The following is a 14,876-nucleotide window of genomic DNA, read 5'->3' as shown; positions in this document are numbered from 1 at the left end:
ACCTGCCTACCAATCGAGAGGTTTGGCCAGCATGACCCGGTATTCACACTAAAACATGCCAGCCAAACAGGCAGCCAGAGATAAATGAACTATTACCTTGGAGAGCAACCCTTCAAAGGATGTCCTGCAATAGCTTGCTGAAGACACGCAGTTGTGATAGAGGCTGGAAGCACAAACCAGCAAAGGTGAAAGTGCTACAGACTACAGGCACTATCTACCGTCCAGAAGTAACCCCAGAGAATAATCACCTTGCAAGCTTCACCAAGTGCAAATAAATGCTATCACAGCAATCAGCGCTTAACAGTGTCATTGTAAAACAGCTATTTATTCTTTACATTTCCTTTTACTCAAGACAGTCCTAGGTGTTCTAAATAAGCCTCAAAACAGAGTTAGCCTCTTAAAACTACCTTTTACTCCTGTAACCCAACATTAACTCTTCACTATTTTCCTCAGAAGTGTCATTGAAAAAAAAGGGATTTAAAAAAAACAACAAAACAACCACACCACCACCCTTCAGAAAACTCTACAGGTACAGTTTGTAACATGTCTTGGCAGTACAGCCCCTTAGTACAGCCCATTTAAAATTAAGAAAGAAAACATCTATCTGCATCATACAACTCGGGCTGGTAAGTATATCCATCAATGAAATGCCTAAACTATTTCCCAAAGTCTTTCAAACACCTCCACAAGCACAGATCAGCAGGTAACATATTACTGACCCAGCCACAATACCTCCACAGAAGTGGTGAATCCAGTTGCAACACAACTACTCTTATCTAGAAGACAGAGGAGAAAGACTCCTCAGCAAATTAAGGGATTTCCTGGAGAAAACAAGAAACAAACAAACCCACAAACAACCCTACAACACATTTCTGAAGGAGGACAAATTCGGTTAATAGTGTCACGTCCAGAACACCTGAAGAGTTGTGGACTATGCAAATCCCTGTAGCGCAAAAAAGGGGTATTTTTCCAGCTGCAGGATGGCATCAGATACCTTTGAGGAAAATTTTGATGTCTTTACTGTGGTAGTTCCATTAGCCAGCTGTGTTTGTCTTCCATTTGACTAGAAGAGCGATGTTAAGAGTCCAGTATAAATAAATATTTCAATGCAGAACACTTTGTAGCAGAATTCAGCAGTCACAGTAGTAAACCTTTTTTTTGGTATGAAAAACACCAAAGTAATGTCTGTAAGCACCTAGACAAAGGGAGAAATCCCATACCAGGCAAATTTGCTAAAAGCTGGCACCAAACCAATATAATTTTCTAAAAAAATAAAAATAACTGGACTAGAAGAAAAGGTCAACAGCAACGCCTTGAAATTAGGAACACTTTTGGTAAGTCTCATGTGACACACCTACAAGCAAACTAAGCATCATGTTTTTTTAAGATACCTTTTTTAAATGGATGAGAGTACACATCAAACTGTGAATGACATCAAGATTAGAAGGATTATTTGCACTATGTGGCACAGAATTGGAAACAAAAAGCATCCTTTAATAAAGCTACTAGAACAGAATTCAACAAAAACGCTATGAGGTATTTATAAATTAAGAAATCAAAGCATGGAGAAAAACAGCAATATGATAAGAAACAATCCAAGTGAGTCAACACTATGAGAAGAATTCAAAAATGTCAACATTGTTCAAAATGTTAGCAAGAATATTAGAAGACAGACGCAGCAGGCAACTGTTCTCCCTTTTTCTGTATCAAAATCACAGTAGAAGTACTATACCTATTTTAAGTACTGCAAATAAAAATAAATGCTAGTTAGTTGAAGCCAATATAGAGAAGAGCAATCAAACACTCAGAAGTCATAACCTGAGAAGATTAAAAGGACTCGATTTAATTTTCCTTCGGAAAAATGAGAGGACAAACTAACAAGTTTTCAAATATGTAAAAGCCAAAGGCAACAGTCAACTGTTCTCTATGATCCTGGCAGAAAACAACAATCAGCTTGTCAAATAAAAATTTAGCTAGATATTAGGGAAAAAAATATGAAAACTAAGCCCCAAAACAATTATGAAGGCTGTGGAACTCATGTTTAAGAACTGGTCACAAAGATGTGCATTACTTCATTCTGCGTCAAAGCAAGTACATCTTCAAAGACCTTGACGAATCTCAACATTTTAATACCTCATACATGCTACTAAAACGTGCATCTTTTTGGGAGGCCTGACATATCTTAGCGATCTCTAAGTTTACAAACTCACCTCCCCACCACAGGAAAGTTGGCTGTTGCTCTCTGCAGATTCCAGCTTCCAACCTAGCACTTCTCACGCTACTCCTCCCAGAGCACTGCAGTAAGCACAGTGACAAATGCCACCCCTTATCACTCTGTCACTGAGACAAGACCCTAGATGACCAATCTGTAGAATGCAAGTAATCATCAGGGGTAACACTTCTCAACCAGACAACAGAGACTCCAATATCAAGCCAGACATTAACAGGTAATTTAGAGAACCGTGAAAGAAAAAAAATCCTACGTGCAATCAGTATTTTTACTGATAGCCAGGGATTACCAACATGCTAACTCTTAATAAAAGAAGTTGAGATGTGAGATTACCTCCATCTTACAAGTAATTATTTCTAAACCCATTGCTCAATGTAAGGTTAAAAAGATAGTCAAAAGATTCTGTCCTCCATGCCTTCCCCAACAGAAGGTTATCACCTACACGTTTCTACCACAATACCATTACAACACACTACAATGTCATGTAGTTATTGACAGACTGCTGCTTCAGGTAGCTGCAGGAAAAAAAAAAAAGAGTAGGACTGAAGATAAAGCTTCTTTTAGTGAGAAGTTCAAAAAAAAAAGAAACAACCACAGCCTGCCAGATGTTAGCAGAGTTGGTCGTCAGAATTCCCTTACGATGCAAAAAGCTTAGTCTAACATAATAAGCTGAGCTACACATTCAAATTCCATAACACCCCAATACGGGAGGTAGAAGCCAAGGCAGCGTACTTCCATATGACTGTACTGCAGTCCTAGTTACAGATTAACTTGCCCAGAGGCCTTTACAATAAACAGAGAATACACCAATTATCATAAACACAGTTTACAGGAAAATGCACTAGCTTCCAAGTAGGAAGGGAAACAGATTTGATAGTTAATGTCAGCAGCGATCGTTTTGTCAGTCATTCCTAAGGCAAGGAAGATGAGATAGCACGCTCCTTTCCAAGCCTAATGAATCAACTAATAAATCATTTCTCAAAGCCTGCCACAAGCCAGCTAAGTGCTCCAAGACTGTCTTACAAGCAAGACGCAAGTAATGGCCCTCATTCCTGACCTGCGGCTTCAGAAAAAGGCAACCCATGCAAAGCATCCATGCATCATAGTTTGATCAATCATTTTTTAACGCTTACCTTATACTTTTACTCCATGAAGCAGCAACAGAAAAAAGGTCTCTTGTAACACCTACAGCTCTCAGTCGAGATTAAGTCAACAATCCCTAAAGAACAGATCATGCCCAATCTGACTTAAGGCTGAAGTAAAGGCTTTGTTCAGGTGAGACCTCATAAGGCAAGAGATCCCATCTGACAGCACAGGCCTCTTAAGGGGAAAGCTTTGTTCCTTTTCCCCACAACCTTTTCTTTGCTGCCACTGTGCCTGCTAATACCAGACCCCTGGAAGAGACAGTTAACTTGCCCAATCAAGAGAAAAATCTACCCAGAAAGAGAGCAGGTATTTAGCTGCTGGTTTAGCAAGCTGAACTAGCTCAACCTGAGGCTGAGCGCTGCCAAGGCCAGCAAGGAGAAAGGAGCACACTGTCAGGAAGATACCTCACTGCTAGGCCATCAGTTCCAGCTGTCGCTACATCAGTTCGGTTTGTGAACATCCACCCGTTCAATGTAACAAGACATCATTGAACACATCAATTCTTAACGTCAAAGTTAAGGAGTACCGAAAGGGAAAGCCCACTGACACTCAGTGCAGTTGAAAATAATTACATACTTATGTAAATAAAGCAACCACATCTCATTAAATCACAGCTTAATTTCTCCTCGCTAACCTATAGGATCACTTCCTTTTTCAGTGGATCCAAATCAAAAAGCAGCAGTTTTTGGTAAGCCTGCGTTGCCTTATTAATGGAAGGAGAGCTGCATAAGTTCCATTACAAAAAACAATACAACACTGGCTTGTAACTGATGGGCTTTCTTTGATGACTTCATTGTCATGGAATACATGAAAACATGGTAACATTTCATGGTAATCTTTTATGGTAGCATGGAAGAATAAAATAACAAAAACTCAGCTTCCTTTTTCAGGGAGCAAAGAACAAATTTGTATGGAAATACATTTTTGCTCAAAAAAAAAAAATCTCTAAAGACAGCTTGAAATGCTGCCCAAAACTCTCCTCTGCCTCTCCACTAAATTATCATCATTATTTATTGGTACTCCAATCTCCACACCACTGTCCTGGTCAGTGGATGTAATTTTTCGACTGAGCTTCTTGGAAAAAAAATGAACAAGGTTAAAAAAACATCTTGAAAAGTGATTTTTTTTCTTTATATAAGTTAAATATTCTAAACAGAACACAGACATTAGCAGTCTACTTTAAAAGATGACTTACAAACTAGACTTAGCAGATGTTAATATATTTAGGATTTAATGGAAACTAAGAAATAAGCTTAGCGACATTGATTTCAAGAAACATGCTTTCAAGTGGTACCTTTGACTCAATATTAGCATTATTTACTCTTAAAAGTCATTCATGGCTCAAGTGTGACTCTTACTTGATGTGCCCTGATCTGCAATGGATTATCAATACAAAGACTATAGCAGTATCTCACAGACACAGCTCCTTAAAATAAAGTCCTGGTGGTTCTTTCACTCGTTTTAATAAGAGTATAACATTTCCATAGCAAGAACAGAAGCAGACCTTAAAAAAAAAGACAAAATCATAGCTACTTGATACATGCAGAGTACAGCTTCACTAACTTCAACCTGTACTCATTTTAGTGACTTCACCAAAATGAAGAGAAGATTACAGTCTGGAAGCAATTAGGGAAATTCTTACGGGGTACTTAGATAATTATGAAATAACAGCTAAGTTATTAGCATTTGTATTAGGCAGAGGAACACAAATAGGTTGGCCTTCAGCTGACAAAGTCCCCCTTGCCCTCCAATGGGCAAGGCGAGACATGCAAAGTGGGTAGTTAGTCCACTTTAAGTCAGATTTACATACTACCGATTTAGGTAACATCAGCTCTCTCCTCTTATAGTAGCCACAAAAAAAATCTAACTTTTGATACTGACAAACTCAATAATCAGCTGAAAGTCCGTCAACCTGTTCTTATGCCGACTTTGTACATAAAGTAAAGCGACTTCCAATTGAATAGTTTCAAAATAAATTCCAAAGAAACAAGTATTACAAGTTTCAGACAGTGCATCTTCCCCATTCTCAGTTAAAGTACTTTCCTTAACCTATTTAGCTGGTTCTCTGGATTCACTGAAGTTTTACACACATAAAATATGAAATATACTTTATTTGTTAACATTTTAAGAGCTCACTGAAACAAACTACTCTGAACAAAGCGTATGTTTTACATTATTCTGAGGAAAAAATATGTAATGCTCTAACAGGTATATCTCAAAGCTCACAAGTTAACTATCTGACAAACTAAAATTTTCTGTTACTGCGTACCATCAAAAGCAGCTTTCAGCATCTAGAAAAAAAATATTACAACGCTAAATCTCAAAGCCATTTTGTGATTTCAAAAAGTTATTCAGGTCCCTACTTTCAATGCAGTTCAGAGCTTTAGATTTTATTTATTTTAAGTGTGACAAGAGATGACTAAGACAACTTGCAAGAATCACACGTAACATTAAGCTACATAAAGGCCTGCTCTGTAATATGCAAGAGAACTCTACAGTTACTTGGTATGGAAAAACAAACTTAAGATATCAGAACCCAGACACAGTAATAGTTTAAATGACAGATTTACAGAGATATTGACACAATATCTTGTAAATTGTAGAGACAGCAATTGCTTATAAATAGCAATTACTGCCTGATACAAAACACTCATCACACGCTTAAAGAAACTTGTCTAAGTATTATTTAGAACAACTAAATTATGAAAATTCATTAAAGTGTGAAACTAAAATCCATACACGCTTTTCCACATAATTATATATGACATACTCGATCTGTCAAGTCACAGTCAACAGATAACAAGGTAGACTTTATTCTCCAGTTGCTGCTTATGTTTTATACAGAGGAGCAGAGATTTGGGCACTAGCTTAGGGGACCGTAGATTCAGGTACTTCTCCTTGCTCACCCACAAGCCTTCTGCACAGCTTTAGGTACATCTCTAGTTCTCTGTGCCTTCATCCCCTGTTGCATGGTGGACTAAGAGCAGGAAGATTTCAAAGAGTTCATCTTGCAGTAGGTGAATGCCAAGTATACAAGATAACAAACACCCATTTTTTGGCACATAAACCAGAAACCTAACAGTTGTTAGGCCTGTGTTTACATCCACTGAGCAACACCCATTCACTCAGAATGACAGATTTTGAATCCTTCTTTAAATGCCGTAAAAATCAAGGACCTTAAGACACACCAAGTAGCAAGGGTTTGTTCATAAATACGGTGACCTTAAACACCAAATGCACGCACTATTAGCCCTGCGTCAACTGATAACTGTTAAGGAGTCTATCTCAAGCTGCATCAACGGTTCTTTCCTGTAAAAACAACTTTCTCTGTATTCATTATCTGACATTTAAAACTCATCTCATCGCACTGCTCCCATTTAGGAACAATCCCCGAACCACTACACGCTTCAAATTCACGGGAAAGGCCTCAACTTAGGGCAAACACGGTAGCTCTTCAACCGAAGCGACAGACACCCTCCGCCCACCGGCCTAACCGCAGGGATTTGACACCACCATAATCACGCCGGGCATTAGCTCCCGGCCACCTCGGCCCCGAAGCAGCAGGTGAAGGAGGCCTGGAGCCGCCCTATTTATTGTAAAACTCCCTCTTTCCTATACGAATGTCATTCGCAGCGAGGCCCCGCGCAGTCACACCCCTCCGACCACCCCCTACTCCCACTGCTGCTGGCACCGAATGTGACATCCCCACCCTCACCCAGCCAACACGAACCCCCCTCAGCCCCGACCCCACACCCTGACCCTCACAGCACCGGCTGAAGCAGCCCCGCAGCTGCCGGCCCCGGAGCTCCCCGGGGGCCCGAGGCAGCGGCGCCCGCTGCACCCCGCCCCCGGCACAGCCCCCACAGCCCCCGGGGACCCTCGGCGGAGCCCCGGAGCCCCCCGTCAGCCTCCCCCGGTGCCGCCCGGTACCTTGCGGACCCCCTTGTAGATGTAGAAGTAGAGCTCCCGGCCCACATTGAAGCAGAGCCGGTCCCCGTTGCCGCTCTGGTCGTTGACGTTGACGAAGGAAACGCGCACCGGGTTGGAGCCCTGCGAGTTGAAGGGCACCCGGTTGGGCCGGCTGTACTCCGAGTGGCTCAGCAGCTTGTACAGCCCCTCCCGGGTGGTGAACTGGGTCTTAATCTCGTTCATCTCCTTCCCTCCTCCCTCCGCCGCCATCTTGGAAAGGAGCATTCATCCTGCCCCGGCGCCCGGATGTGGCCACACTGCGCAACCGCCGCCGCCGCCGGCGCTCGCGCGGCCCTGCGCGGAGGCGGCCACGCAAACGGCGTAAGGGGGCGGAGCCGCCGCCCCTGTTTACCGCGCCGCTGCGCCTGCGCCGCGCCCGCCGGCCGGGGGGAAGGGCCCGTAGGGGAGGGGGCGGGGCTGGCAGGGAGCGGGGCGGGGGCCGCGGAAGGGTGCACAAGATGGCGGCGGAGGGCTGGGGCTGGAGGGGTTGGGATTGGGATTGGGATTGGGGGTTGGTGGTGGGGTTCGTTAGCCCTGCACGAGGATGTGTTGGTTAAAAGAGAATAAATGCAAACGTAATCTGAGGCTCTAAGACTGTGCTCCCCCGAAATTTTCACTAGGGAGGCAAGTTGCCTCTGAGTTTAATTATATCCTTCTCACAGTTGGCTTAAGATAATCAGAGACTGCTCTCCAGCTGTAAAAAAAAAAAAAAAAAAAAAGGTGACATCTCCTCATCTCCTAAAAAAAAAAAGTGACATCTCCTCTGACATCAAAACATGACATCGCCTCTGTCTTCAGGTACATGTTTCCACTGCCTCCCTTGCATCAGTTCCAGCAGTCATGCAACAAAAGGGTGAGTCAGAGCAGCTCGAAAACTAATCCCACCAGAGAAATGGCAGGCTCTCGGTCAGGTAAGCAAACTGTTGGTCAGCAACGAAGCTGGTCCAATTCAACAGAGAACTGCTAGAGACAAAATAAGGAAGGACTTGGGAATGTGCAGCTAGGGGAAGATCAGCACATTGTTAGATTGCCTTCTAATAATGCACTTTCAAAGTGTGGTTTCACATTGTATCAGAGTTCCTCTAATGTGGCTGCTAATAAAGGGGTTTTCCCGCTCTCTTTTTCCTTGTCTGTCTGCTGCTACTTCCTTCACCAGTAGTGTTGCTCATCTGACCTTATGATGAGCCGCTTCTGAAAGATCCTGGGGTAGAGAATTAAACCCCCTGGAAATGTGAAATGAATCGGGTTAGATGAAAAACACTGACTGGGTAAGGGAGGGGATGGGATTGCAGAGCAGGAGGGACGCAGAACCTCCCTTTCTTTCCACTAGATCAGCTCAATCACAGAAGCCCACTCAGACTCCGGGGGGCTAAAGGGATTTATTTTCAAATCAGTTTAGTTCAAAGGGATTTAGTTTGAAGCTAAATACTACCTTATTGCTGATCATCATAGTACAAGGTAGCTGAGAGACAGGAAACGGCTGAAGACCTCCAGGTTAACTCGTGTGGAACAGAGTATGTAATTTAGTGAATATCTGAACAAGTACAGGTAATCAAACTGTAATGAGGCCAGGTATTGAAGCCTTGCTTGAAATTCTTAAGATAAAGCCAATCAATAATGACCAATAGATCTTTCCAGTTTATCAACCAGCTGCTACATAGTATTGATGTCCTCCTAGAAGTACATGAAGTAGGTGAGCAGACCTGCAATTATTTTAAGTCTTCATCTAAAGAGTGGTTCTTTCATGCAGAAATTTCATGAATTGAGTTCCAGAAAGAAGGTCAGAAAGTTTTCAGTCATTAAAAAAAAGAGCAGGAAATGCAAGGATCTCTTAATGACAATAATATTCAAAACAAAGATCTAACCCAAAAAAGTGTTGCTCCAAGCTGACGTACTGAATATGTCTTACTCATTACACGCTGACAACGTTGGGTAGATCACTTTGAGCGACAAAACAGGCAACTTTGGTAGAGGGATCATGAGGAATGCAAACTGTACTGAAACCACAGCAGGCCATCTATCACTGATGGAATGAGTGTGATCCAAAGAATAAACAAAGTTAACGTGTACCTGGTTATCAGCAGTACATGATGGTGCAGAAAGTCAAAGAATTGATGTAGTGTTTAACATTTACCAAGAAACATCAATAAAAGCTGCTGAGAGATTCCACAGAGAATCCAAGACAAATATTCATTTGAAAAACACAGCTGCAAGTCACAAGAACGCTATTGTACAGCCCCATCAACAATCCTTACCAAATACTTGGTTAAAGAATGGGAAAAAGAGATTACAGTGATAAGCCTTATGAAAAAGTTCTCTGTACTACTTGTAAATTCTTCTGTTTCGAGCTAACCAAAGATTATAGTTCTGAAATGATCCCATCAGGACACCCATAGATGTTTTGTTTTGTATGTACAATCAATGAATGGAAGTCAGGCAGAATCACTGCTTTATAGTGCCTGTACTTCTTGCAAGCCTTAGGGTAAACTGGAAGGCAGACATGAGCAAAATTCACTAACATTAATAAAATAGTGTGGTTCTTTGAGATTGATTTATGCACAGCATGAATTGGTCCTGCAGCATTTCAGGCTGCAGTATTATTAGTGCTTTTGCTGACCATGATGAAACTGGAGCCTTAAAACTTAGGTGATACAAGTACAGTTATTAACAAAATTTTTCTATGCTTGAATTGAATGCCATCTGTTCCTTGCCTAAAAGTGCAACAACTGAGATCAGTGATGCTTTTATCAGCTCTTCTGAGAAAAAAAAAAAAAAAAAAGGATTGTGACTACACCCTATTCCATCATGCTAAAAGTATCTACTCGAGCATGCACTGCCTGCAGATTATGAGGCAGGAATCAAGAGACCATGTCTGCAGTCTCTGTCAACTGTAGGCTGTCTGTCACATCTTGCTTGGATTACTGATGCCAAACAAGAATTTAGGTATTTAGTGGCTTCAGAGTATCAAAAGCTCTGCAATGTGTTACTTCTTACCAAATTGTGAATGGTGAGAATTACTAGCTGACACAGGTATACACAGATAGGTACACAAAACATTTGAGCTAGTCAGAAGATTAATGTTGGAAAGGAGAATGGCATGCAAGTTCCATTTAATATTAGGAAAAGAACAATTGTGATGTTAGAAATACATTTCCAATGACTTACATGGATTTTAAAGTACATCTAATCTACTTTGATCATGAGAAAATACTGTTTATGGCATAGTTTTAAACATTTTCAGTTCGTAACTCCCTATTTGCATTAAGAATCTCTTCTTAACCACTACATATAATTAACACTAAAGACATATGATAATGCATTGTTTTATGCATTACAAAACAAAAGGATGTTAGGGAAGCAAGTAAGTCTCTGCTAATCTAGAATACATTGTGTGTTTTTGTGCTTTTGTCCCTCCCCAGGAACAAAAGTGCGTGGAAAATAATTGTTACCATAGTTTTGACGATTCACTTCTTAAAAATAAATGGGTATTTTTAAAAACAAACATTTGTTTTAAAGAAGGCAAGGTAAAAGAAATCTGATTACGAAGCGTTTGGACTGTGCACTTAGTCACATGGTCTAAAATTTTGGGTAGACCTGTGTGGTGCCAGGAGTTGGACTCAATGATCCTTATGGGTCCCTTCCAACTCAGGATATTCTATGATTCTATGATTTATGGTTGGGATTGGATGACAGTGAACTCTGTTGTGTCTTTGAAGGATTTTATTTTGCTGTTTGGAGTCAGCTCTCTGAAAGTTTTCTCCTGAACAGACTAGCTTACCTCCATAGTGAAGTCTGCTATTCTTGTCAAAAACAGTTATTATCTTGAAGCTTTAACTATCCTGGAAATTATGTTCTCTGAAGATAAAACTGAGATTATGAAGTTAATTTAAATTTTATGAGAAGCCAGAGAGATTGGTTTGATACGCCTGCAAATAGCTTGTGTTTCTGAGAAGTGCTCTAGCATTATGTACTTCTCAAAACTCCCTAGACATGGAAGACGTATTATCCATACATGGAGTAGTGCTGTAATCCAGCTGAGGAATGACAAAGCTGTGAATAAGTAATGTCTGATTGTTGTCCAGCAGCAATAATTTAGTTCCTTACAAAACTGGAATTTCTAGACAGTGATGCTTATCAGTGCTGCAGTGTGAGAATTTAATGCCATCAAGAAGGCCAAGAACATGCCTAAGTTGCAGTCTGCATAGCCCCTCATGTGTTTGTAACTTAAGCAGCAAAATATTTAGTATGTAAATGCTTCAAAATTATTTTCTCTGCTCATCACAGCCAGCTATTTCATTCAGCTGGTTTTCATTGGGCAGGTCATGTTGGTGGTCGTGTTGTGATCATACATGATAGGTTTTGCAGGTCAGCCAAGCAACCTGTAGTTGGTGTGCGCAACAGTTAGTTAACAGTTAGTCATCCATGCAAATTAACACGAAAAGAGGTTGTCGTTGTGTGCTTGAAGTCTCCCTTCAGAAGAACAGGAAATAAGGAAAGCTGAGAAAAGTGTCCTTGGAAAGAACAGCTAAGGAGAGGGACGCATTACCAGCCTGAAGCAAAGAGCTAAGTAAGTTCTTTGTTTGCCTAAAAAGTGGACAGAATCGAATGGCTCTGAACATTTTGCACTTTAAAGAGATCTGTAGATGTCTTACATTTATCCTAGGCTCACCGGTCTTCCCCAGGCCATCTACTTAAATGATGATGGGCTCTCGTTAATAGCAATTATATATCATGGCTTAGTTTTGCATAGCTTTGTACATATTTAGTAAAGCTTGCTTGTTAATGTATGAGTTGTCTGTCCTGACTACTCCACTGCCTAGTGCCTAGATTTAGCACTTTGGCAAGAACGAAGTTGTTGTCCTTCTGCATACTGTTTGCTGGCACTCAAGCTTATTTTCTGGAAAAGACTGGAGAGTGGATTAATCTAGAAATGCACAAGCTAGGACCATCTCAATAGAGTTATTTTTCCATTGCTTTGGTGTATTTCTCAAGGAGGGACTGAAAGCTTGGTAGCATGTTCTGCATGCCCTCATCACCGTTTTCACATGAGACAATGTTATCTCAAAATAAACATGTTGCAGAGAGCTTCGGGGTAAGAATGGCTATGTCTGCTTTCTGCTGAGCCTTAGAAGGAGATTCTTCATCAGTGTCACAAGTGTAATTTAAATTCCAAGGCCTGAATGACTGACTCCAAATTGTTTTAGTTGAAGCATTGAAGTTTTAGGTAGATGATCTTCTATTGGAACTTTTTATGAGCTTTTCTGTGAGCTCACTGAAGCATAGAAGCTTTGGAAGCTGTGTAGCACAGGCTGTTCATTCAGTGCTAGTTGAATCACTGCACGTTTACAGAAGGGAGAGCTCATTTCTCTGAACTGAGTGCTGGCTTCATTATGGTCATTATTATGGTCATGCTCGTGACTTTCATTTGCAAGGCAAGAAGGGCGTAAGTTATATTCACACGTCTTAGACATCCATCTGGTGTCCACAACTTATTCGTATCTGGGAACTGGAAGATCGGTGAGCAGAACTGTCTAACTGTTTAGACAGAACTTCCCAATACAATTTTTTCATCAAAGTGGATTTATTTATTTGTTTACTTATTTATTTGTGATCTACAAGGCAAAGAGAATAGGGATTGGCTGCAGAGAATGGGAATTTATTGCTAGAACATATATTCTTATTATCATATATACCTTATAATTTCATCACAAAAAGTTTAAATCATAATAAATTATCAGCACTGAAGCTTTCAGAACTGTAAGTGCCTGTCTAGCTGGAAGTCTGACTTGCTCCATGCTCAGTGAAACTTGTACAGTTTCTCTCTTACTTTCTCCTACTGCAAGTGATGGGATTATTAAAGAAAGGAGTAGTTAGGTTACCTATGTAGAGTAGGCTCTTGGGTCCCTGCTTTTCTTGTTTACCTGAAACTACCATCCTTATCCAGCTCATACAATATTATATTCTTAGCTAACATGTATATATCAGTAATCGTTTAATCAAGTATGCACATTAGTGTGACATTCTTTGTCTTTTGCCTCCATCTTCTGTGACCAAGTGCTAGGTATAATACGATTTGTCATTTCCAATAATATTTGTTCAATGGGTTAAATGCCATCTGATGTATGCTGTATTCACTGTTATTTTTATTTTTATAAATAGGTATAACATGATAAAATCAAATATGAGGTAGATAAATACTAAATTTTAACATATATGCCCATCGATGGCAAAAATGATAGAATCAATTATTAAAGACATGTCAGAGTATAGAAGAATGTCAAGCTGACACTTTCACAGATAATTACTTTCAATTTTCAGTACTAAGTTTCCGATTCAATGATTTGACATAGATAAGGGCATTTGAGAGATGCAGTGCACGCAGGGTTCTTTTTTCTTTTTAAATCAATTAGCTTAAACTTCACTGTGATGGCTAAATATGTTCAGTCGCTACATGAAACAAAACCTGAGAGACGGACTTGGGAGACGAGATCAGTCATGTACCATGTCAAAAAGGAAAGCCATATGTGTTTACAAGCTTAGACTGATTTTTTTCAACTTGTATTTGTATTTTTATTTAAAGGCAGAAAAAAGCATCATATCTAGGATCCAAAGACAACATACATCCTTCCATTTCTATATTTGTGGCTTTATAGTTGTTTAGAGATTTTAAAAAATATTTGAAATAAGAAACCTACATATTTCCTAAGACAGCTATTGGTTTGGGGAGTGGTAGTGGTTAATGGTTGAATAGTTAAACATATAATTCATACAAGACTATCAAAATAAAATATCTATTTTAAATAATGAATTCATTGAGAGGGTTAACCGCAAAAAAACAACAACAACAAAAAAACAACCACAGCCTTTCAGAGTTATTACTCCTGTGCCATATATACAAGTATATATTGTTCTCCCTATCTATCTACATTTCTTCGGTATGACTTCTATAGAGAATATTTATATTTGCTGTATTAGCCCCATCTGGTGAATTCTAACTGCATTGCAAACTAGACAGACTTGTGCTCACCTCACATGTCCCAGATGGATGGTAGGGCATACGCAGAGACCCATATTCCTCCCTTTGTCACTGTAATGACAATAGTGCAAGCACCAAGAAGGAATCCTTATTAGTACTAACACAGTTTATAAGCTTTTCTTCCATTTTAGTGGATTCATCTCGCAAGTTAGGGTGCTATTATTTTCAGTTGCATTCACAAATATGAACAGTCTATAATGAACTTTTGCCATTCACAGGGTTGTCTTCCTTCTTCTGTTCTTTAGTGCTCTTTGAGCTGAGGTCATGTGTGACAGGGCAAAATCAGTTTATCTGTGTCCACTGCTCCAGTAGAAAGTTTGCCTTTAAGATTCTTTCTGGGAGACAGCTCTGATCCACTTCTTGTAATTGCAAAGCAATGTCACCCATCAGTTCTTTTCAGAGGAGCTGTTAGTGGACATAGGCTTCAGGCAACCTGCTCTAGGTGACCCTAGGTTGGATGAGATGACCTCCAACATGGTCCCCTCCATCCTCAAC

General features: G+C 40.3%; 1 protein-coding gene across 4 annotated transcripts in view; it reads right to left on the bottom strand.

Annotated features, from left to right (window-relative positions):
* The window catches only part of WDR20 (WD repeat domain 20), a 44,314-nt gene extending 36,646 nt beyond the window's left edge, over window positions 1–7,668 (bottom strand). For 2 of the 4 annotated variants that reach the window (XM_035551186.2, XM_035551183.2), the window contains exon 1: window positions 7,307–7,627. In XM_035551186.2, the coding sequence (XP_035407079.1) occupies window positions 7,307–7,570 (264 nt within the window). In that variant the 5' untranslated portion in view covers window positions 7,571–7,627. Of the gene's footprint in view, window positions 1–7,306 lie in introns of all 4 variants that reach the window. The other 2 variants (XM_035551184.2, XM_050710924.1) reach the window with 2 other exon arrangements.
* Between the last annotated feature and the right edge of the window lie 7,208 nt (window positions 7,669–14,876).

The sequence above is a fragment of the Cygnus atratus genome, chromosome 5 (assembly GCF_013377495.2).
Source record: "Cygnus atratus isolate AKBS03 ecotype Queensland, Australia chromosome 5, CAtr_DNAZoo_HiC_assembly, whole genome shotgun sequence".
NCBI lineage: Eukaryota > Metazoa > Chordata > Aves > Anseriformes > Anatidae > Cygnus > Cygnus atratus.
This window is presented reverse-complemented; position numbering and strand designations above follow the sequence as displayed.